This window comes from Homarus americanus, unplaced genomic scaffold, assembly GCF_018991925.1.
Source record: "Homarus americanus isolate GMGI-L3 unplaced genomic scaffold, GMGI_Hamer_2.0 scaffold34921, whole genome shotgun sequence".
In the NCBI taxonomy this organism is placed as follows: Eukaryota; Metazoa; Arthropoda; class Malacostraca; order Decapoda; family Nephropidae; genus Homarus; species Homarus americanus.
The window spans coordinates 6,269,052-6,294,219 of NW_024741901.1; the positions used below are offsets into that span (position 1 = coordinate 6,269,052).

The 25,168-nt window shown below is 42.4% G+C and overlaps 1 protein-coding gene across 1 annotated transcript; it reads right to left on the bottom strand.

The window, feature by feature from the left end:
• Positions 1-1,143: 1,143 nt before the first annotated feature.
• On the bottom strand, positions 1,144-10,939 carry LOC121876260. Its single transcript, XM_042381293.1, has 2 exons — positions 10,648-10,939; positions 1,144-2,568 (listed from the first exon to the last, which is right to left on the bottom strand). Exons 1-2 carry the CDS (start codon positions 10,888-10,890, stop codon positions 2,146-2,148), a joined length of 666 nt encoding a protein of 221 aa, XP_042237227.1. The 5' UTR covers positions 10,891-10,939; the 3' UTR covers positions 1,144-2,145.
• Between the last annotated feature and the right edge of the window lie 14,229 nt (positions 10,940-25,168).

A 25,168-nucleotide genomic window follows, 5' to 3' on the forward strand; every position in this document is an offset into this window, starting at 1 on the left:
CTAATTTTGGCTGTTTTGAATCTCGTGGGGAAGTGTCCTGTTGCTAGTGAGGCGTTAAAGATCTCTGTAAGTTGTTTTATCAGTGTTGTGGGTAGGTTTTGAAGGACGGTTTTGTTTATCTGACTTAGTCCTGGTGCTTTACTTTTAAAACTGGTTATTACGTTTGTTATGTCTTTTGTGGTGATTGGCGTGGTTAATGTGTCTGCACTGTTTAGTATGATGAGGTCTATTGTTCTTAGTGGTTGCCATTTCTCTGTGTTTACACAACATACATACTGTATATCGTTCCTCACTTATGGTTCTTTATTATTATTATTATTATTATTATTATTATTATTATGTTTTTTTTTTTTAATTTATTAAGATTTATTATTATTATTATAAAATTTTCTCCGTTAATCCCAATTAACTCCATTTTATATCATGTGGTATAATAAAGAGGTTTCGTAAGCTTGCTTCATAATACATTTAATTATTTACAGCACCTAATGTGAAAGTGAATTGCTTACAAAAAGTAGTCAATTATATTGTTCTTCCTCTTTTTTGAGGTTATATTTCGTACAATTATGTTACTTTAAATCAAATATACATTATATTACTGAGGAGTTACGAGAATCTCGCTTCATCTCATAATACTGTATGTGAAATTGATATACTGCAACCCATTTCCAACAGTGGAAGACATTTCTTATGTGGGTAATACAACGTAGAATATAATAATATAGTGTCTTTCGTTAAAGTCTTCTATGTAGTCCTGTAAATTTTTATTTTAACTATATGTGATATATAGGATATATCATATTTGCTAAATAGCGTATCACATAGTACAGTAATGTCAACCCTACAGAAACTACAGGAGTCAAAGTGTTCATTTCGAAACGAATACAGTTAAGGTAAGAATCGTATTGTAAATTTACTATAGATGGTGTTCTGGATGTTACCGTCGTGAAGTTGCTGAAGTGAGTTAAGTGTGTTCTTATGTCTCCTTTTATGAGAAAAATTTAGATTATTAAACTGATAAGTGTTGAAATAAGAAATAAATAAAGACACGAATATGAGAATCCTGCAGCATCTTCACCGCATCCCGAACAAGACTTTCCAGAGAGAATAAGCACACATGACTGGGGTGGAGTAGGAAACTAGTTTTGCAAATTATACAACATTTATTTCCTGAAAACTTTACAAAAGAAATGGCCAACCCAAGCGTATGGACCCATATCTAAAAAAAAAAATATATATTCTGAAAGCTCAAAACACTACCTTGAGAACTATCGTGATAACAGTCGTAGCCTAAGGAGTGTAAGTCCTGAGAATCATCTTCCAGAAATAAACAGTAAAACAATAATGTGTACAAAGGTATACACAAGTTGGATGAAGATATGAGGAAGGACGCTGGTCACTAGGCTAACACATCATAGCTTTAAAAGAGCCCAATTACCGCAGTCTTCATCTCTGTCCCGAGTGTCGCTTGTATGTATCCGTGTTATGTACTCCTATGTTGTCTTGCTTCGGTAACTCACCTGCTCACAGAAGAAGATGATTTAAATACTGCAAAGTAATCTCCTCCAACCATGCTATGACACCCTCAGGGGTGTACGGTAGTGCCAGGACACTCGTGGAAGCCCAGCAGTGTCTGCACACTCTTATAAGCCACAACAGCGCTTGGGCATTCGTAGAAGTCTACAGCAGTGCCTGGACACACTTGGATACCCGCAGCTCTTCTTTGATACACTTGGAAGCCCACAGCAGTGACAAGATACCCAGGTGCCGTACTCGCATCAGAACCAAGACAATCAGGTGCTGTGCCTACAGCAGTGCCAAGACACTAAAATGCCGTGCGCAGAGCAGTGCCAGGACACAGCAGCGTCAAATCACATCTCACACTAAAGATAGCGAGCAAATTCCACTGGCCATTAAGGCCTTGTTTCACCACCTGAAGCCTCTTACTTCTGCCAGGCAGCTCCTCTTCGCCAAATGCCGGCCATTCAATGCAGGACTCACATGGGTCACCAGTGGCGATTCACATGGGTCACCAGTGGCGATCATAGGGTGCTCTTCGAAGCCGTGAAGGTGGAGCTAAGGCGGGACGCTATTGGACGGTAAGTTCAAATGTGGTTTGATTTCATTTGATGTGGGCTGTGTTGTTCAAGTGAGGGGGTTGTCTCGGGCGAAGTAAGAAGGGGGAGCCTCAATAACCGAGAGCTGTACTGATGAGGAACTACGAACATACGACTGATCTATGGCTGATAGATTGCCATGAGATAAATACTCTACGGATGGAAAGACTGTGCTTGACGAGTTATCTTGGACGGAGGATGCGGTTGTGCTGGCCGCGACTGCTTCACCGTAAGAAGGCAGGGTTGAATCTTGACTATTGTTGTAACCCCGATCGTCTGTCTGATAACTTCCAGTAGGACCGTAGGACTCCTCCTGGATGAAATCATATGGCGGCGGAGGAAGGTGTGCTTGTGGATGAGGGGAAGTAATGAGTGAGGAGGTCTGGACAGCGCTGGGAGTCTTGGTGATCCTAACAACGGCTAGGCTCGGGGCAGGTGGTGTTTCATCACTCTGTAAGAAGATAGAATCTAGTGAGATGGCTAACAACGAAATTCTGGGTGATGACATTTTGTAAAAGAAAAATAAATATAGATATAAAATGTTGTTTTAAGGTTATACAGTAAGTGTTCTGACAAGCACTTATAGAAAATATTTCCATGTTACGCACGCGCATACACAACTTTGTCATTTCATTAAATTCAAGCTGATCTGAAACTTAAGAGGAGTAAAACTTTATCCAGTATCCCTAGACACCATGGTTTCTTCACGTTTGAGGTCGAAGGTTACATGATGTTTGGCGGTGACCGAAAAAGCAAAGTATAATATGATTTGTTTAACAAATAAAAAATACAGGGAGAGATTAGGCAAATGACATGTCAAAATATATTCATCGAGGCGTCCTCATGTCAATATGGTAATCAAAAATATTTACTAAAATGTCTCACGGATTTGCTTTCCCCTTTCTATTGCTTACACCAGAGCGTTAGTCAAAGTTCTACGGTACTTAGTTTGTTAATAGACGTAGGCTAGAACCCCGTGTGTCACAAAATTTCTTACGTCGAGTATTCCATGTAATTAAAGATGTACAAGAACACAATTTAACTGGTCGACTTTAGCCAATGTAGTGAAATAACGTCCAACAAAAAACCTTAAAATTAGTTAGACTTCACGGCCACTTACCACACCCCAGTTAAGACAAAAACATTTTAGGAGTACTGGATCAAAGTCTATATTCCTTTGTGTGAAAATAATGGATACTGAACTGGGCGGGTTAAAGGCACTGCTACATGTATTCAGTAACCTGTATTTGTACCTTACAGCTTGACCTGTTGTTCGCTGCAAACAGATTATTATTATTATTATTACTGTATTATTATCCCAACTGTGTATCAGAGAAATGTTTTCGGTCCTGTCTGTTCTCAGAATAATTCAAGAACAGTTACGCGGATTTGCGCTGAGTAAGGTTGATGAACATATGACAAGGTCTCCATGGTAAACTTTTGGTATACATAGCACTAAACTGACCAAGTGTTGCCATAGTTATTGTTCGCACACGTTGCAGTAGGGTAGTTTGGTGGTTAAAGAAAGGCCGAGGTAAATCATAAGGACAATCTCATCATGTTGTCTCACCCAATGGCCGATAATTGAGTGATTCTCTAGAACCCTAACCTAACCTAACCTTACTTCGAGCGAGAGACAACTTGACTGGCTACGGTGTTAAAAGAAAATGATGGTATGAAACTGCCTCCAGTAATGTCAACACTATGTAATGAGAATGTACACGTCAAAGCAATCACCGAAACCTGGATGAATCTGGCGTGCAAGAACTTTTTATCTGAGTATCACATAGAAGGGTACAACCTTTTTCACAAGGGCAGGGAAGGTAGGAAGGGGGGAGGGGTCGCACTCTTCGTCAGGAATACATTAGAATGTTGCATTAATAATACAATAAAGGGTGAAATAGGAACTGAGTCTGTATGGGTAGAAATTGCAGAAGGAAGAAAAAACTAGGGAAAGAAACAGCTCAGCCCATATGGCAGGAAAAGAGTAGGGTAGCAAGATACAAAAACCTATGTGCATTATGGGGGATTTGAACTTCAGAAATATTGACTGGGACAACATTATAGGTGACTTAAACTATGAATCTGAAGACTTCCTCAACGCAGTACAGGAAAAAAAATAAAACAACTAATTACAGAACCTACTAGAGATGACACTATATTAGACCTAGTATTAACAAATAAAGAAAATATTATCAGAGATATCACAGTAGGGGAAGAACTAGGGAACAGTGATCACAGAGAAGTCAGGTTTACCCTAAATTGGGAAACGAAAAATAATGACAATATGGTCAGAGTCCCAAACTTTCGATCGGCAGATTATGAGGGGTAAAGAAGGTACCTAGGTGAGGTCATCTGGGAACGGTCGGGTCAGTCTCCGTTGCAACAGTTCACAACTGATGATTATAATAAATTCACTAGTATACTACATAAAGCACAGGAACAAAATATGCCATACAGAAAAATTAGGTCAAATACGAATGAGCCAAGGTGGATGAACAAAAACTTAAACATGACATAGGAATAAAGGAAGGAATTCATAAGAAATTAAAGGGAGGGGAGGAGCATCACAGAGATAGGTATAATGAACTATCTAGGAATGTTAAGAAAAATATAAGGAAGGCAAAGAAGGACTATGAAATCAGGATAGCAAGAGAATCCAAGGAGAATCCTAAGGGATTTTTCCAGGTATATAGGACAAAGGTCAAGGAAAAAGTGGAGCCTTTAAGTCAGAGAGAGGGGAAGTGATCGATGATAGGAAATAAGCAAAGCATTAAATAGCTACTTCTTATCAGTTTTCACAGAAGAAATTCATGAGGAAACACCAGAGGTGGAACTGACATTTAAGGGAAATGAAGAAGAGAAACTAAAGGATATCACTATCAGAAAAGAGGATGTACTTAAGAAGATAAATAAATTAAAGAATACAAACTCCCCAGGGCCGGATGAAAATTTTCCTCGAGTTTTGAAAGAGTGATTAGCGGACCCCTCATAAATTTATTTACAAAATCATTAGACACGGAAGTTGTGCCAGACTTGTGGAGCCAGGCAAATGTAGTACCCATATTAAAAAAGGGAGACAGAGCATCAGCAAATTACCGGCCGATTAGTTTGACGTCTGTAGTGGGGAAATTTCTTGAATCAATTACTGTATATCAAATAGCATCCGAACGCATTTAGAGAAAAACAAAATAATCTACGACTCTTATCATGGATTTACAAAGGGAAAATCTTGTCAAACAAATCTGCTGACATTTTTTAGGAAACTCTATGAAGTAGTCGATAATGACGAAAATTACGTTGTTATTTGCTTAGACTTTAGCAAAGCATTTGACAGAGTACAGCATCAGAGGCTTCTGAGAAACGTTAAGGCTCATGGTATCGAGGGGAAAGTTTTAAATTGGATAAAATCATGGCTCACCGATAGCACACAGAGGGTCAGCCTAGATGGTTTTCAATCTGAGTGGGGCTGTGTAACTAGTGGGGTTCCCCAGTGGTCAGTACTGGACCCACTCTTGTTCATAATCTACATAAATGATCTAGATACTGGGATCAGCAGTGACATAAGCAAGTTTGTGGATAACACCTAAATAGGGCGGTAGATAAATTCAGGGCTGGATGCAAATGCACTACAGGAGGATTTAAATAAACTGCAGGAGTGGTCAGAAAAATGGCAAATGAAATTCAACACCAGCAAGTGCAGCATACTTAATATTGGAAGAACAAATACTGTCAATGTATACAGCCTTAACAACATCAAACTAGAGAAGTCGACTTGTGAAAGAGACCTAGGGTTACTGGTAAGCCCAGACCTTCGGCTAGAAAACAGTGTGCTAATGGGGGACCGGTGGTAGAAGTGGTACCGTTCTTGCCTCGCTAGCGAGATGTCAAGGGTTCGATTCCCGGGCCGGTTGAAGTTATTTGGACTTACTTCCTAGCCCCCATTAGCCCCTGTTCACCTAGCAGTAAAGTAGGTACCTGTTGTAAGTCGAAAGTTGCGAATTCCTATTCAGGGAGTTGTTGGAGCTTCCAATAACTTGTTGACATAAAATCACTGACTCTTCAGGCTTCTACGCCCTTAACTCGTGAGACATAAAGGCAAACATGAACTTAGCATGCTTCCCTGTTGGGCGCTGTAAACGCTTCTGCGCTTCACCTTACACAAGGATGTAGGGGGTGCCCAATAAAAAAAAGAAAAAAAAAAAAGTGTGCTAATGTTCGAAATAAGGCAAACAGTGTATTAGGTTTTATAAGAACATAAGAACATAAGAATGGAGGAAACTGCAGCGGGCCTATTGGCCCATACTGGGCAGTCCCGTTTACACCCAACCCCTATTGCTCATATAAGCATCCAACCTATGTTTGAAGCTATTCAGTGTATTGGAGTTAATGATGATATTTGGTAACTTGTTCCATTCATCCACTACTCTGTTTCCAAACCAGTGTTTACCTATTTCACGCCTAAATCTAAATTTGTCTAATTTAAAACCATTGTTACGAGTTCGCTCCTGGTTGGATAATTTGAGTACCTTTGTAATGTCCCCTTTGTTTAGCCCTGACTTCCACTTATACACCTCTATCAGGTCGCCCCTCGCTCTACGTCTCTCGAGGGAGTGCAAATTAAGATGCTTTAACCTGTCTCTATACTCAAGGTTCCTAATGCCCGGGATTAGTCTTGTCATTCTCCTCTGAATTCTTTCCAATGATTCTATATCCATTCTGTAATACGGTGACCAGAACTGAACTGCGTAATCCAGGTGTGGTCTCACAAGAGCAAGGTACAGTTTTAGGATGACCTCGCTAGTCTTGTAACTAACACTCCTTTGTATGAACCCAAGTACTTTATTAGCCTTGTTACGAGCAAAAACACATTGTTTACTTGGCTTAAGGTTCCTACTTATCATTACTCCTAAATCTCTCTCGCAGTCGGATTTCTCTATGGCATCGTTGTTCATCTGGTATCTGGTTTCCCTGTTTACATCTCCTATACTGAGTACTTTACATTTGTCCAAGTTGAATTTCATCTGCCATTTTTCAGACCATTCGAAAAATTTGTTTAGATCTTCCTGTAGTTTTGCTGAGTCCTCGTCAGATTTAATAATATGTCCTATTTTAGTGTCAACAGCAAATTTACTTATGTTGCTGTCTATGCCGATACCTATGTCGTTTATGTATATAATAAATAATAGTGGTCCAAGTACTGAGCCTTGGGGAACTCCACTTGGTAACGTTGCTCCAATGGGACTTAGTGCCGTTAATGCTCACTCGCTGTTTCCTGTCCTGTAACCACGCCCTAATCCATTTAAGGATGTTACCTTTGATGCCATGAGCTTCTACCTTTCCAATTAGTCTTTCGTGGGGGACTCTGTCGAAGGCTTTGCTAAAGTCGAGATATACCACATCATGATTGTGCCCCTCGTCCACCGATTCGAAAACTGATGAAAAGAATGTTAATAGATTAGTTAGACAAGAACGTCCACTTGTGAAGCCATGCTGGGAATCATTGATCAATCGGTGCTTCTCCAGGTGATTTCGAATAGAGTTTGAAATGATTGCTTTCAGTAATTTGCCTACTATTGATTGGGCGGTAGTTAGAGGATAGTGATCTATCCCCCTTCTTGAAAATCGGTATTACATTAGCTATCTTCCAGGATTCTGGTACTACACCTGTTTTTAAGGACATGTTAAACAACTTTGCTAAGGGCATACTAAGCTCTTCCTTACATTCCTTTAATACTCTGGCAAATATCTCATCGGGACCAGGTGACTTATTAGGCTTTAGTTTGTCTATTTGCTTACTAACATCGTTACTAGTCACTACTACCTCGCTTAATTTGTTTTCTTCACTATCTCTGAATAGAGTCGGTGCCTCGGGTATCATGTTTAAATTTTCGGTGGTGAAAACTGTTGAAAAATATTTATTCAAATTATTGCTCATTTCTCTGTCGTTATCAGTGAGCTCGCCGGTATCTGACCGTATTGGTTCAATCTTTTCTCGTGTTTTAGTTTGATACATTTGGTAGAATCCTTTGGGGTTTGTCTTCGCCTCCCTTGCTATCCTTACCTCATTATTCCTCTTGGCTTTCCTTATCTCGGTTTTAACCCTACTCGTCAATATCTTATAATAATCCTGGAGGTAAATTTCGCCCCGCTTTATCCTTCTACCTATAGCCTTCCTTTGGCCAATGATGTTCTTTAAATAATTATTTATCCATTTAGGGTCATTGTCGTCTGATCTGAGTTTTTTGTATGGTATGTTCTGCCTCTGTGCATTAAGTAACTCATTATTTAAATTGACGTGGAACTCGGCAATCTCAGATGTCGTTATCAGGTCGGAGTCATCTGTCAGGTTCACGGCCAAGCGCGACACCCCCTCTCTCAGCTGCCTCTTTAAACTGTCAAAGTTTGCCCATCTGAAATCTGGTACCTTAGTGGAATTTTCCTTACGTCTGCCCTGAAAATCTAACTGGAATCGAATTTCTTTGTGATCGCTGTTTGCAAGTTCGTTCCCTACCTCGACATTGCTGATGAGGTTTTCTCTGTTCGACAGAACTAAATCGAGTATATTATTACCCCGTGTGGGTTCGGTTATATGTTGACTTAGGAAACAGTCCTGGATCGTCTCGAGAAAATCCTCTGATTCTGAGTTACCCGTAAGGTCAGTCCAATCTATTTGGCCAAGGTTAAAGTCGCCTACTATACAGACTTTGTTGTGTATGGAAGCCCTGCACATTTCATCGCAGATAAGTCTCTCATTGACTCTATCTATCTAGAAGTGTAAGTAATGAGAGTGCGGAGGCCATATTGCAACCTTGCGCTAGTCAGGCCGCACCTCGATTATGTTGTTCAGTTCTGGTGCCCTTATTATAGAATGGATATGAATTCACTGGAGTCGGTGCAGCGAAGAATGACGAAAATGATTCCGGGACTTAGAAACCTTCCCTATCAAGATGGATTGAAGAAACTAAACTTGAATTAACTAGAAAAGTGAAGAGTGCAGGGATATATGATAGAAGTATTGTGGGTGAAACGAATCAATAAAGGAGAAAGGAGATTTTTTTTTACGGGTATCGCCCACCCGGACACAGGTCACTGACCCACATCGGGGCCTAAAGGGCGAAAATGTAATAATAATAATAATAATAATAATAATAATAATAATAATAATAATAATAATAATAATAATAATAATAATTCATAGTAAATTAAATTTATAATAAAATATATATAATTGAAAATAAAATAAATTAATAATGATATTGATAATAATAATAATAACAAGAATAATAATAATAACACTGTAATAATAATAATAATAATAATAGTAATAATAATAATAATAATAATAATAATAATAATAATAATAATAATAATAAATAAATAAAAAAAATAAAAAGTGAGAAACAATAAATGTATGTTGTGTTGTCAATAGTAAGAGAAACAACTGAGACCCTACAATTGTGTGTAAATGAGACAGAAAGTTAGATGAGCAACCTGGGACATGGTCAAAATTTTCGTGATGCCATATGGCAGCAGGGTCTACCATTAGACAATGCATTATGCTTCCAATATCTTCCCAGGCGGTAGTACCTCCCTGTTTGGTAGCTGCATACTACCTACTACCTAAAGATAAAGTTCTTATAATATCCGAGCAGGATAGGACACGTAGCACCGGATTTAAGTTGGATAAGTGTAGGTTTGGGAGGGAGATAGGAAGAAACTGGTTCACAAATAGGGCGGTAGATGAGTGGAACAAGCTTGGCAACTTTGTAGTAAGTGCTGGGACGCTGGAAAGTTTTAAAAGGAGGCGAGATAGATTCAAGGACGATAGAGGGTGGTTGTAACTCCCAACAGGAGCTGCCATGCACAAGCCAACCTGCCTATTGCGGATTCCTCATTTTCTTATGTAACGGCATCATTATTTGAGTATACTTAACCTGCCATGGTACCGGTTCGCGGGCAGGGTTTGCATACGTTCGGATGATTAATATAATTTTTTGCAAAATATCAATTATCATAATCATAATGATATATACATTATTTACTCTAAATATTAACGTACAATTAGCTGTTATTTTACAAAAGTTCTAAGTTATGATACCATTTAATTTGAACTCAATACCAAACTCAATTACGTTATATTATTTTTTCATATCTTCTAAGCTGACACGACAATTGGTTTCGTATTTATTCAGTTTCGAATTTTGTCTCATATTTATATTGATTTCATAGCTTTTGAGTAGCTTTTTTCCCTTAATTCAATGGATCGTTTATCAACGCTGTCAATACAGCCGCAATAGTTTTTGTTCTGTTTCACATTTCAGTTAGATTACGAACTTCAACTAGGCCAATGGTTCTTAAACTGGGGGGCGCGCCCCCTTTGATCCCAAGGGGGCACGAGCGGTCAGAGAGAAAAGTCTGGTCAGGAACTGAACGCGTCTTGTACACGATTGCTCATCCCACCCACTCTATAATAACCAAGGGTGGGGGGTGGAGTGGGATCTAGGACTTATGCAGAGGGGGGACTTACCTGTTGTTGTTCAACGTCATTTTTCGATCGCTGACACCTTCTGGCGATGAGGTGGACGAAGACGGCGGCGCAAAGATAGACAGTGACAGCTAGAGTCAGGACTGCTAGACCAAGCGAGCCGGACTTTAACCCAGCTCCCAGACCCACACCACACGGCACCAACAACCCCACTATCATCATCACCTGCATCAACGGTGATGGACTCTTCAGCCTCTCATTCACAGGTGAGGATGTTTCTGACATGTTACCGCAAACTGTTAGATACTTGAATGAGAGAGCCTTGGCCCACACCGGCTTTATAACAACTGCTTCTGGTGTGAGGGTGTGTCCTGCCGTGGTGCAACTCTGAATATTTTTTCTCACTCTGAACACACACGAAGTAACTTTCTAGACGTTAACAAGTTAAATTATTTAAAAAATGTGTCGGCCAACTAAACTATAAATATATAGTGTTTTTATCTGTTGATTAAAGTTACATTGACATATAACTCAAAGCAAGACAGTCGTAAGGGATTGTATTCATGTCTGAAGATTAGTGAGTCATGAACGAAAGTCAAGCAACATTGTGGCGGTCTGGTGAGAGGCATCTTCTCCAAACAGCCAGCGACTATTTCCAAGAACCCGTGTTTTAATAATGATTGTCGCCAGCCTCTCTGTTTCTAGATTAAGTGTACAGTTCCTGATAACAATGACAAACCATATCTTGGTGATATTTAGCAGAAAAATCGCATTTGTAAAAACGGAAGAAAATATCAACCAATACCGGTATTTCCCATCAGACATTACCACAGGACACACAAGCAACGTAATCTTTTCTTAGAGGTCCTGGCAGATCGTCTAAGAAAAGATTACGTTAATTTACGATATTTAAGGTTAAGTTGTGATGCTCTATTAGGTTTAATTACTTTGGATCAGTTAGGTTAAGACTCTAAGGTTAGTTTTGATTGGAGTAAGAGTGAGTGTTAAAATAAAATTATTTAGGTTTGGTTCGGTTAGTGTTAAATGAGGCACAGTTAGGTTAGGTTCGGTTAGGTTACCTATCCATCATCTCCAGCCACCAACTGCCTCCACCTACCTACCACCTCTCACCTATAGCCTCCACCCAGCCACCAATTCTACCCACCTATTACTTCCATCCACCTATACAACCTCTCACATACGGTTTCCACCTAGCCACCACGTAACTCTACCCACGTACCATCTCCATCAACCCATCACCTCCAATAAGTTACTACCTCCAGTCATTTACCACCTATACCCACCCACCACCTTCACCCACTTGCCACTTCTATCCACCTACTACCTCCACCCACCCACCAACCACCTTTACCAATCAACCACCTCCATCCACATACCACTTCTACCCACCTACCACCTCCACCCACTTCAAACTTATACCTTCATATCAACTTCACCTATCCACCCACTTATCCACCTCCACCCACCTATCATCTCCACCTACTTACTATCTCCGCTCATTTATCACTTCTACCCACCTACCATCTCCACCCTCTCACCCACCACCCCTACCCACACGAACACACCCATCCACTTACAACCCCTATCCACCTACCAACTCCACCTCTCCACTACCTCCACCCACCTATCACCCACACGCACTTATCCACATTCACCCACCTACCACATCCACCAACCCACCACCGTTACCCACCCACCTGCCACCTCTATCTACTCTCCACCTCCACCTACTTAACACTTTTACCAACCAACCCACTACTTCCACCCAATCAGCCACCACCTTCCCCCAGCCCTTACCTCCATCCACCTACCAACCTACCATCTCCTCCCGCCCACCACCTCCTCCACCCACCCACCAACTCCACACCTCCTCTCACGTACCCACCACCTCCACCCACCTACCACCCCCACCTTTCCCCACCAACCCACTCGGAAAGCACATTACACCACTGTTAGCAACAACCGGTATTTCCTCACCACCACCCACAACACTCCCTCAAACGACAACGTGCATAATTCATCTTAACACTGCACGTATACGATCCTTATGACGTTCACAATCTGATCATTATTCGTGGGAACCCAGGTACAGGTATTTTGGAATTTTCCTGCTGACGTCCGTCGCTGGCTTCATGGTGCAACAGTAAAAGGAGATGCAGTTGATTGTTTTTGAATGTCAGTATACAACAAATTTATATATGGATCACTTATGGAGTAGTTCCTATGTCGTGAAGTAACCAATAGATAGTGTCTTTAACTTACATTTGTAGAGAAATTACCTAAAAACATTATCGTCCGCGGCAGCAGTGTTCCCTGAGGCCAGATGCACGATGATTAAGTGTCTGGTGATCTGTGTACAGTTCAGTACCTGCAGCGTGTTAAAAAGTGGTGTACCGTATGCTTCTCTTATTTCGATGTGTACCAAGTTGTGTGTAATGGAAATAGGTGATAGATAAATCAGTAACATGTCATGATCACTAGATCACTGCACTAGAATCAAGTGTAGATATTTAATAGATTATCTAATTGTGATAATACTATAGATATATTTATATTCCTCATCAAAAAATTCCGGACTGCATATTCTTAGAGCACGTAAAAACATTGATGAAATACTGACTGTTTGACTGTATTATAGTGGACAGTCCGGAAGTCATTGATGAGGAATATAAATATATCTATAATATTGGCTTGAACCTTAAGTACCCTAGGTCTTTTATAGACAAATGCCTTAACATTACTAAGAAACCTTTTTATAGAACTGATCCTAAGCCCACCCATGACAATAAGAATATCATAGAATTACCATTTAACAAAAATTTCTCTCAAATTCCTATACAACTGAAAACCTGGAACGTTAATGTGACATTTAAAAACTCATGCACTGTAAAACAAATGTTAATTAAGAACCCCCCCAACAATGCAGGCGGCTGCATTTACAAGGTTCCTTGCAAGGAAAGTAATATGTTCTACTTAGGTCAGACGGGTAAAGATCTTATAACTAGACTTAAACAACATAAATATATTGTTAGAACAGGCCAGGAATCCAATGCTCTGGTCATTCATATAATAATGCTTCCTCAATATTACCTTGTAATTCAATTGTCAGTAGGAACATTATAGAATCCAGTTTCATTAAACATACCGAATCTGTCAACATGAATTTGAGTAATGGTATGTACAAACTGAATAATTTTGTGATTAAGAAGATTTGTAACCAGGTGAGAAGGTTGAGTCATCTTACCCTATGACCTGACTACGAACAGCTGCCGTGCTTAGGATGGCATGGTCAATTTTTTTTTATTAAGATTAGTAAGGGTCACTGCCTTATGACCGGAGCATTGTGGACCCCTGCTGTCCCCAAGGGACCTGATCTCACTCTCCTCCACTGTATATATTAGCCTATTCAAGTATTTCTCCTTATTCTGTACTCACCCCTGAAGATGTGATTTACACGAAAGCGGATTGAGCTGGTTGGGCTTGACAGTAGGAGGAAGAGAGACAGTCATTAGACCGTGCAACTGGGAGTACAGGTGCAACAGCTCGGAGAGGATTTCGTGGACCTAAAGAGGGATTATCAGGCACGGGTGAACAGGTTCAGGTGGGAGCACCAGTCACACATTCAACGGTTCAGGGAGGAAGCAAGAAGGGAGCATCAGGCACACATCCAGCAGTTAAGGGAGAAATTAAGGGGGGAGTGTCAGGCCCAAGTGGGAAAATGGAGGGGGAACACCGATAACATCTAGCTCAGAAGGGAGATGCACCAGACAGGGTAGAAACACTGTAACAAACACAGCATGAAAAGAGACCATGGGCGAAGTGAAGAAACACCACTTTAGTAAGGGGCCGCATTGACCATTTCTAAGTTCGACAGTAAAGCAGGGACAGAGTTAGGTAAGTCGTTCAGAGAGTTCGATCGAGCCCTCAAGATGAGAGATGAAGTCGAAGCCTACCGATTACAGTTCAGGTGTGCATGGTAACGAGGGTGAGTTTGGAGGAGTCGTGAGTAGGGCAGAGAGAATAGGAGAGATAAGAACATAAGAACATAAGAATGGAGGAAACTGCAGCGGGCCTATTGGCCCATACTGGGCAGTCCCGTTTACACCCAACCCCTATTGCTCATATGAGCATCCAACCTATGTTTGAAGCAATTCAGCTTATTCGAGTTAATGATGATATTTGGTAACTTGTTCCATTCATCCACTACTCTGTTTCCAAACCAGTGTTTACCTATTTCACGCCTAAATCTAAATTTGTCTAATTTAAAACCATTGTTACGAGTTCGCTCCTGGTTGGATAATTTGAGTACCTTTGTAATGTCCCCTTTGTTTAGCCCTGCCTTCCACTTATACACCTCTATCAGGTCGCCCCTCGCTCTACGTCTCTCGAGGGAGTGCAAATTAAGATGCTTTAACCTGTCTCTATACTCAAGGTTCCTAATGCCCGGGATTAGTCTTGTCATTCTCCTCTGAATTCTTTCCAAGGATTCTATATCCATTCTGTAACACGGTGACCAGAACTGAACTGCGTAATCCAGGTGTGGTCTCACAAGAGCAAGATACAGTTTTAGGATGACCTCGCTAGTCTTGTAACTAACACTCCTTTGTATGAACCCAAGTACTTTATTAGCCTTGTTACGAGCAAAAACACATTGTTTACTTGGCTTAAGGTTCCTACTTATCATTACTCCTAAATCTCTCTCGCAGTCGGATTTCTCTATGGCATCGTTGTTCATCTGGTATCTGGTTTCCCTGTTTACATCTCCTATACTGAGTACTTTACATTTGTCCACGTTGAATTTCATCTGCCATTTTTCAGACCATTCGAAAAATTTGTTTAGATCTTCCTGTAGTTTTGCCGAGTCCTCGTCAGATTTGATAACACGTCCTATTTTAGTGTCATCAGCAAATTTACTTATGTTGCTGTCTATGCCGATATCTATGTCGTTTATGTATATAATATACAATAATGGTCCAAGTACTGAGCCTTGGGGAACTCCACTTGTGACGTTGCTCCAATGGGACTTAGTGCCGTTAATGCTCACTCGCTGTTTCCTGTCCTGTAACCACGCCCTAATCCATTTAAGGATGTCACCTTTGATGCCATGAGCTTCTACCTTTCTAATTAGTCTTTCGTGGGGGACTCTGTCGAAGGCTTTGCTAAAGTCGAGATATACCACATCATAATTGTGCCCCTCGTCCACCGATTCGAAAACTGATGAAAAGAATGTTAATAGATTAGTTAGGCAAGAACGTCCGCTTGTGAAGCCATGCTGGGAATCATTGATCAATCTGTGCTTCTCCAGGTGATTTCGAATAGAGTTTGAAATGATTGCTTCCAGTAATTTGCCTACTATTGATGTTAGACTGATTGGGCGGTAGTTAGAGGATAGTGATCTATCCCCCTTCTTGAAAATCGGTATTACATTCGCTATCCTCCAGGATTCTGGTACTACACCTGTTTTTAAGGACATGTTAAACAACTTTGCTAAGGGCATACTAAGCTCTTCCTTACATTCCTTTAATACTCTGGCAAATATCTCATCGGGACCAGGTGACTTATTAGGCTTTAGTTTGTCTATTTGCTTACTAACATCGTTACTAGTCACTACTATCTCACTTAATTTGTTTTCTTCACTATCTCTGAATAGAGTCGGTGCCTCGGGTATCATGTTTAAATTTTCGGTGGTGAAAACTGTTGAAAAATATTTATTCAAATTATTGCTCATTTCTCCGTCGTTATCAGTGAGCTCGCCGGAGTCTGACCGTATTGGTCCAATCTTTTCTCGTGTTTTAGTTTGATACATTTGGTAGAATCCTTTGGGGTTTGTCTTCGCCTCCCTTGCTATCCTTACCTCATTATTCCTCTTTACTTTCCTTATCTCGGTTTTAACCCTACTCGCTAATACCCTATAATAGTCCCGGAGGTGAATTTCGCCACGATTTATCCTTCTACCTATAGCCTTCCTTTGGCCAATGATGTTCTTTAAATAATTATTTATCCATTTAGGGTCATTGTTGTCTGATCTGAGTTTTTTGTATGGTATGTTCTGCCTTTGTGCATTAAGGAACTCACTGTTAAAATTGTCATGGAACTCGGCAATCTCAGATCTCGTTATCAGGTCGGTGTCATCTGTCAGGTTCACGGCCAAGCGCGACACCCCCTCTCTCAGCTGCCTCTTTAAACTGTCAAAGTTTGCCCTTCTGAAATCTGGTACTTTAGTGGAATTTTCCTTACGTCTGCCCTGAAAATCTAACTGGAATCGAATTTCTTTGTGATCGCTGTTTGCAAGTTCGTTCCCTACCTCGACATTGCTAATGAGGTTTTCTCTGTTCGACAGAACTAAATCCAGTATATTATTACCCCGTGTGGGTTCGGTTATATGTTGACTTAGGAAACAGTCCTGGATCGTCTCGAGAAAATCCTCTGATTCTGAGTTACCCGTAAGGACAGTCCAATCTATTTGGCCAAGGTTAAAGTCGCCTACTATACAGACTTTGTTGTGTATGGAAGCCCTGCGCATTTCATCCCAGATAAGTCGCTCATTGACGCTATCAAGATTGGGGGGTCTATATATTACTCCTGTGATTAATTTTTCCCGACCGTTGCTTAATTCTATCCAAATTGTTTCTGTATTCCTCTCAGTTTTTATTTCCTTATTTATTTCACACTTCAGATTATCCCTAACATAGATTGCTACTCCGCCTCCTTTCCTGGTCTGCCTATCGGTATGGAACAGTTTGCAACCCGCAATTTGGTATTCGACTGGTAATTCACGTGTGTCTAGGTTGATCCATGTTTCAGTGAATGCAATTATATCGATTTCTTCGGTACATACCAAGGCCTTAATATCATCCATTTTGTTTCTCATACTTCTACTGTTCGCGTAGTATACATTTAAGTTAGTCGTGTTCTGAGTCTTCCCCTTACCGCGTTTAGTTTTAAACTCCCTTTCTAATTTAGTTTTGTCATCATTCCTAACACTATTTCCCTGTAATCTTTCTCCTTGTTTACCCGCTCCCACTGCAGTCTCCTCCACCCCCGTGCCCATATGTTCTCTTGGCAGTTTAAAGACTTCGATATCTTTTGAACTGCCCCCTCTAGAGCCCCAGCCAGGGTTGCTACTCCATCCCTAGACAGGTGTACCCCATCCCTAGCATAAAGGTCCCTTCTGCCATAGAAGTTGTCCCAGTTGTCAATGAATGGGACTGATATTGACTTGCAATATCTGTCAAGACGGTCGTTAACACCAACTGCCCTTGACAACCATTCACTGCCAACTCTCCTTCTAGGCAGGTTGTGCTGTCAAGAGCTGGATTATGTGTACGGCTATAATGGCCAGGGCCTCATTTATATGGACTGGTGCATTGTCAGAGGGTTGGTCTGCCGGCATGAGGTTCGGAGGCGTGGATTGAGTCGATCGTTGTAGTGACCGGAAACACAGACGTGAAAGCGCTCGATTTGGATTGGGTATTATTTTTTACACTGGTTCTCTAAGCTCAAAGACCAGGCAAAAGGGGAGCATGCTTGATTTGGATTGGGTATTATTTTTTACACTGGTTCTCTAACCTCAAGGACCAGGCAAAAGGAGAGAATGTTTGTTTTGGGTCGGTTTAAAAATTTTTGACACTAGTTCTCTAGTTCAAGGACTAGGCAAGAAGTGGAGTTTGCTGGCTTGTGAGTTGGAATCATGCAGATTTGAAGGTGGCTCTATGTTCTCTCAGCACATGAGGACAGTGCTGTTTTCTTTTAGGGGGGGTCGATTGTCATGGGTGCCGGAAGTTGGAGGACGGAGATGCCACCTTAAAATTTTCGCAGGTGTGAGATGCAGTCATTAGAGCAGGTCTCCTCTGGGGGGGGGGTCGTATGCATACTTTTTTCTCTCAGCACATGAGGACAGTGCTGTCTTTTTTAGGGGGGTCGATTGTAATATTCAGAAATTTCAGTGTGATATTTAGAACGAAAACATCCGATGTGCCGAAACAGGAAAGCATTAGTAGGCCAAGCTGAAACACCCACACGTCATGGCGAGTCAAATAAGCTCAAGCAACGCCCCCAAGCGTGGTGGAAGCATTTTGAACTATGCCTATATAAAACTAAATTGTGCTTTATCAAATTAATGTAGTCACGATTCATGAAGTTAAGGGACTATTATTAAATTTAAAGTTATTGTGGATAGTTTCTCAGTCTAAATATGTTACGTGTGTCCCAAACAAACTATTAGTTACGCGAAAAGATGACGTCACTAGGCCAGGCGAACTCCTTGGGGAGACGCGAAGCAGGCTGGAGTGTCAGTAACGTGCAGGCGTTTGGGCCAAGCAGACGTCATCCAGGCGTCTGCCAAGGAAAACGATCACGTGGCCTCGTCCCTTCGCTGGCACGTTCATTAGTGTTGCAAGTAAGTTTTATTCGATCTCAGACAGTGTTTAGATAGGGCGGAGAAGAAGTGTTCTCTTGCAGGGTTTTTGAGAACCTAAGCAGTCTGTCGGTTTAGCGGTCGGTCAACGGGTATTTAGCCGGCCACACACGAGGTGAACGGGTTTCCCTGACGACTAAACTACGTGGGATCAGCATCCGCACTTGGTCGGTGGTCGTTCTGGGTCATCAGATCTCCCCACCTTGGTTCATACAACACCACATCTCTTCAGTCAGTTAGTGAAAACTCTTACTGACGAGAAAATAGAACCCCTCCCTCAGGTGGGCAGGGTTCACCTGCTGACAGTCACTCTCTTCTGGTCCATGGATATACTGAGAGTGTCATGGTTTTGGGGTGGATCGGTGGTAGTAGGAGTGGATTATATTATATAAAGATAATAATATGTCGTATTTCTTATTTCTTACCGTAGAGTCCGATACCTTCACACTGATTACTTACAGGAGATTATGGCGTATCTACGTAGAAGTTCACTCCACCACTCGACATTCCATGATTTATACTTGATAAATGATGATTTAATGAATTCATTTAATTTTCAACATCCATCTAATTTATTGGTTATACTATGTCATAACCAATCAGTCATTACCTTTAGTAATAATAAGATAGGATCACAGATACGGGCAGATAATTGCACTTACATTTATTTGTCAAGCTTCCATACAATGATTTACAATTTGCATGGATATATGATTCACTCACGTTCACGCTGTAATAAAATTAATCTTCTAAAAGAGAATTTTAACTTGGGGACACATGTGATTACTCTACTATGGGTATAACTTAACAGAGCCTTAATTCTTCAAGTGATACATTTACTGCCAGCCTGGATTGCTTTTGTTGCAACCAGGCTTCATCACAAGAACTTCTTCCCACGGCCATAACAACAAAAAGGTACTCTTGGGTTACCACACATAGTCTCGCGTCACTGACAGTCACTGTGGACGGTTGTCGCGGCAAGTAGAACTGGTAAGCGTGACTTGAATTAACCATTAGGTGCAATAGACCAGCCTGGATTGCTTTTGTCGCAACCAGGCTTCCACACGTGATATTTCCACGGGGATAACAAACCTAGGTTAACACACTTAGTCTCGTGTCGATCACGGTCACGGTAGACGGGTGTCGTGCAGGAGAACTCTGTAAGCGTGAATTAATTAACCATTTACTGTAGGTTTGATAGGCCAGCCTGGATTGCTCTTGTCGCAACCAGGCATCCACACGTGATATTTCCACGGGGATAACAAACCTAGGTTAACACGCTTAGTCTCGTGTCGACGACGGTTCACAGGACGGAGTGCGGTGGAGGACTCTGTGTGGTTTGGTGTCCTGCCCCCCCTTCAGGAGGGAGAGGCTGGAGGCGACGTCTTAAATAACCCATGGCTCAGGGGATACTACTTAAAATGAGGTTTTTGGGTGTGAAGCGATGAACAGTACAACACTGTTTCACTGCCCACCCCCCTAAAGGCTGGCTAACATACACTAATGGAAAAATACATGTCCCAGTTATGCCTCGCCGGGCGTCTTATCTCTGGTAAAACAAACTTTGGAGTTGGTTGCGTGGGTAAGCCTAACGCAACCCATGACAATCGCCCCTACTAAGAAAAATTTTTCTTCGGAGAATAAAAATTTCAGCACCTGTATACAATCAAGAGAATGCCTAGCCCAGACACACAATTCAACATTCACACTGTGGTGTGTGTGTGACACTAACACTGCAACGGAATGTAGTCGCCAATCGCCACTGAGGGAAAACCTCAACATTTACTTTAGATTTTCAGGCTGGAGGAAAACTCCGAGGCGAGGGTGACAATTCCCGAGCAATAGTTCATGCTAAGCGTAAACACGCTACATTTATGTTACAGCAACGTGTTGTGTAGTGTAGGGTATGTAGACATTGTTTAGGTGGTACAGGTGTCGTGTTATGTTCTTAAATGTAGAGAGGTGTGAAAAGGTTTACATAACATTTGAAGAGTCGTCAGATGCGTGGAGGTTCGAGTTGACCGGAAGATATGGACACTCCCACACATAGGTCAGGTCCTAGACACGCTCTGCAATGTCGAATGAACTTTCCCTGTGGTGAAGGGGAGGACGCCTCCAGCCGGCTGATGTGGAACTGGGTCCCTCTTTCGCTGAGGGCCCCCAAGGTGAGGGTGTACTCTGCCCATCACTCACCATTGGGTCTACTGTCCACCGCCTCAAGCTGAAGTCCACCAAAATGAAGATGTAAATCTGTCCATCACTCACCCTTGGGTTTACTGTCCACAATGTCCGCCGCCACCCTCTCAAGGGTTCGGGAATCACTGTGAGAGGCCACAGGGGTGCAGGTAGAACTCGCCCTCCGTCGCTGGTTCTGGCAACATCACAAGTCCTCTTCTGTTTCTTTATTTTCCACCTTTAACTTCACATTCAAAATTTCTTAGAGTCCCCTCAAATGTACTAGTAATCATTTCGGAGTACAATATACGCGTTTGCACAAACTGCTGACAAGAGTGCAATTATCCGCGGTCTGTGTCCCTGTTCGGGCGCCAATTGTCATGGTTTTGGGGTGGATCGGTGGTAGTAGGAGTGGATTATATTATATAAAGATAATAATATGTCGTATTTCTTATTTCTTACCGTAGAGTCCGATACCTTCACACTGATTACTTACAGGAGATTATGGCGTATCTACGTAGAAGTTCACTCCACCACTCGACATTCCATGATTTATACTTGATAAATGATGATTTAATGAATTCATTTAATTTTCAACATCCATCTAAGTTATTGGTTATACTATGTCATAACCAATCAGTCATTACCTTTAGTAATAATAAGATAGGATCACAGATACGGGCAGATAATTGCACTTACATTTATTTGTCAAGCTTCCATACAATGATTTACAATTTGCATGGATATATGATTCACTCACGTTCACGCTGTAATAAAATTAATCTTCTAAAAGAGAATTTTAACTTGGGGACACATGTGATTACTCTACTATGGGTATAACTTAACAGAGCCTTAATTCTTCAAGTGATACATTTACTGCCAGCCTGGATTGCTTTTGTTGCAACCAGGCTTCATCACAAGAACTTCTTCCCACGGCCATAACAACAAAAAGGTACTCTTGGGTTACCACACATAGTCTCGCGTCACTGACAGTCACTGTGGACGGTTGTCGCGGCAAGTAGAACTGGTAAGCGTGACTTGAATTAACCATTAGGTGCAATAGACCAGCCTGGATTGCTTTTGTCGCAACCAGGCTTCCACACGTGATATTTCCACGGGGATAACAAACCTAGGTTAACACACTTAGTCTCGTGTCGATCACGGTCACGGTAGACGGGTGTCGTGCAGGAGAACTCTGTAAGCGTGAATTAATTAACCATTTACTGTAGGTTTGATAGGCCAGCCTGGATTGCTCTTGTCGCAACCAGGCATCCACACGTGATATTTCCACGGGGATAACAAACCTAGGTTAACACGCTTGGTCTCGTGTCGACGACGGTTCACAGGACGGAGTGCGGTGGAGGACTCTGTGTGGTGTGGTGTCCCGCCCCCCCTTCAGGAGGGAGAGGCTGGAGGCAAACTCCTCACGTGGATTGCTGACTACCTCTCCCATCGACAGGCCCGTGTCCGTTTTCAGGGCCACTACTCTAAGATCAGGGACCTTGATCTTAGCACGCCTCAGGGAGGTGTACTCAGCCCTACACTCTTCAATGTTCTCATGAACTCCATCTGCCGTATCAACGTCATCTTTGCTGAGCGCGCCCTAGACGGTCACATCATAAGCTACGCTGATGATATTCTCCTCCAAATTACTACAGTGCAACATGAACAACCTATACTCTCCACGTTCGCCCGGACCTGTCAAACACTCGGGCTAGTCATCTCACACACTAAAACCAAGTTCATCTCACGCTTCCGGCGTCAGACACCACTGATTCTGCAAGGACAAGACATCGATCAAGTACGCACCTACAGGTACCTTGGTCTACCTGTGCGAGCCACTACCAGAGCCACGACCTCCGCTGTCGCCGCCCACGTCATCTCCCAGTGCCGCCAACGAACGAGGCCCCTCCAGTCCCTTACTCATGGCCTCAAAGGAGCCTCTGTCAGGGTCCTACGTCTCATGTACATTGCCATCGTCAGAGCTGTCATAGATTATGCCTCTCCTGTCCTTGTAGTTGCCTCCCAATGCGAGAAACAAAGCATAGAGAAAATCCAAAACAGAGCGATGAGACTCATCCTCGGCTGCCCTATGACCACCAGAATAGAAGTCATGCAGCGCGAACTAATCCTGCTTCCCGTCTGCGATCGAATTACTGCTCTCAATGCCATCCTTGGTGTTAAACTTCTTCGCAGTGAGCAACCGACTCCCCTGTCGCGCTCACTGAACTCACATCTTAACACCCTCCTGCGCCGGCCTGTCCCCATTACTTTCCCCTCTCCCTCTCAACTCTGGCCCGTCCACACTGCTGCTGACATCCTGCGTTATCACCTCTACACCCCCTCGACCTCTCTCCCTCCCGAGTACACTCATCCGCCTCTACCGCCGTGGACCTCCCCGTGTGTTGATGTTGTCGTCCACACCTTCCCTGGTCGTAAATCCACCCAACTGAGGTATATGCTCAAACTTAACTGCCTTGAGCAGATTAATGATGTCGCTTCCTCTCTAAAGACCTCCTACCCTCCTATCCTCGTCTACTGTGATGGGTCTGTTACCACGCTGGGCAGCGCTGGGGCAGCTGCGTGGATTCCTGAGCGCCAGGCCTGCAGGAAAATCAGGGTCCACGACTGGGCCTCCTCCACTGATGCTGAAAGCATAGCCATCCTCGCGGACATTCATGAGGGGGCGACCTATGCTCGCACTGAACGCCGGAACCTCCTTATAATCAGTGACAGCACTTCTGCGCTAGCGAGGCTCAAATTACCCTCCCCCTCCTCCCCTGCCGCCCAACACACCCTAGCCGCCGTTACCGGGCTAGAACAAACTGATGACATCCGTGTCAAGTTTCTCTGGATCCCGTCACATATAGGAATAACTGCCTGTGACACTGTTGATCGGCTTGCCAAAGAAGCTACACAAGAAGAAGATATTGAAGCCACTCTCGCCCTCTCCCTGAATCATCTCAAATCTCGCATACACGCCACACAACGAGAGGCATTCAACGAAAATTGGACACACCTGAAACAACGGGGTAGCATCACACTATGCCACTATGACGCTGTAACCGGTGACGACAACCGCCACTACAAAGAATATCAATCCCTGACTCGATCTCAACAGCTTATATACATGAGACTGCGCCTAGGGTACAGGTACCTATGGGAGTACATTGGCAACCCTGAGCCTCACCGCACTGTTTGTAAACTTTGTGGCCAACCCGACTCTCACACCCTCTCTCACTACATCCTCACTTGCCCTATGACCTCCTCCTATAGGTCCCCAGCCGTTACCAACACCTCTTCCCTCCCAGACCAGATATCCCTCCTCCTAGTCACAGGCCTGGCATTTGACATTATTAGGAACCTGCCACTCTTTGCCATAAACAGATAAAATGTACCGGGAACTTTCCCCCCACACACTCATCATTCTCTCACTTTATGTAACTTGACAAAACCTATGACCCTTCAGGCTTTTACGCCCTTAATGTACGAGTCATAAAGGCAAGTATGAACTTTTCATACTTCCCTGTTGGGAGCTGTAAACGCTTCTGCGCTTCACCTTGCACAGGATGTAAGGGGGTGCCCAATAAACTAGCCCCCTCGGGGGCAAATCTGAATCTGAGTTATCATACGGCTCCCTCCTCCTGCCCCAAATTTTTTCTTAGCCTACTTTTTTTAATGTTGTTTGGATTAGTAAAGGAAGGAAGATGAGTAAATAGAAGAATAAAGAAGGGGAAACAGAAAATAGTTAGAGATAACAGGTGGGGGGGGAGGAGCTGATTTTGATCATGCGTCTGGATGCGCAGTTTCAACTTTACCAGACAGCTACAGTGTATACTTATTCCTGTGGCTCATGGAAAAGGAGAAGAGATAAAAAGATAATAATAGGAATGCATGGAGACGATGACTACAATAGACACAGGGTGAATATAGACAGTGAAACAGACAGGG

Bases quoted from the DNA above. Each gene is read 5' to 3' on its own strand.
- LOC121876260 (XM_042381293.1), bottom strand. From the start codon at position 10,890: ATGTCAGAAACATCCTCACCTGTGAATGAGAGGCTGAAGAGTCCATCA. The intron at 2,569-10,647 runs GTAAGTCCCCCC...ATCTTCTTACAG, and splicing joins ATGACGTTGAACAACAACAG to AGTGATGAAACACCACCTGC.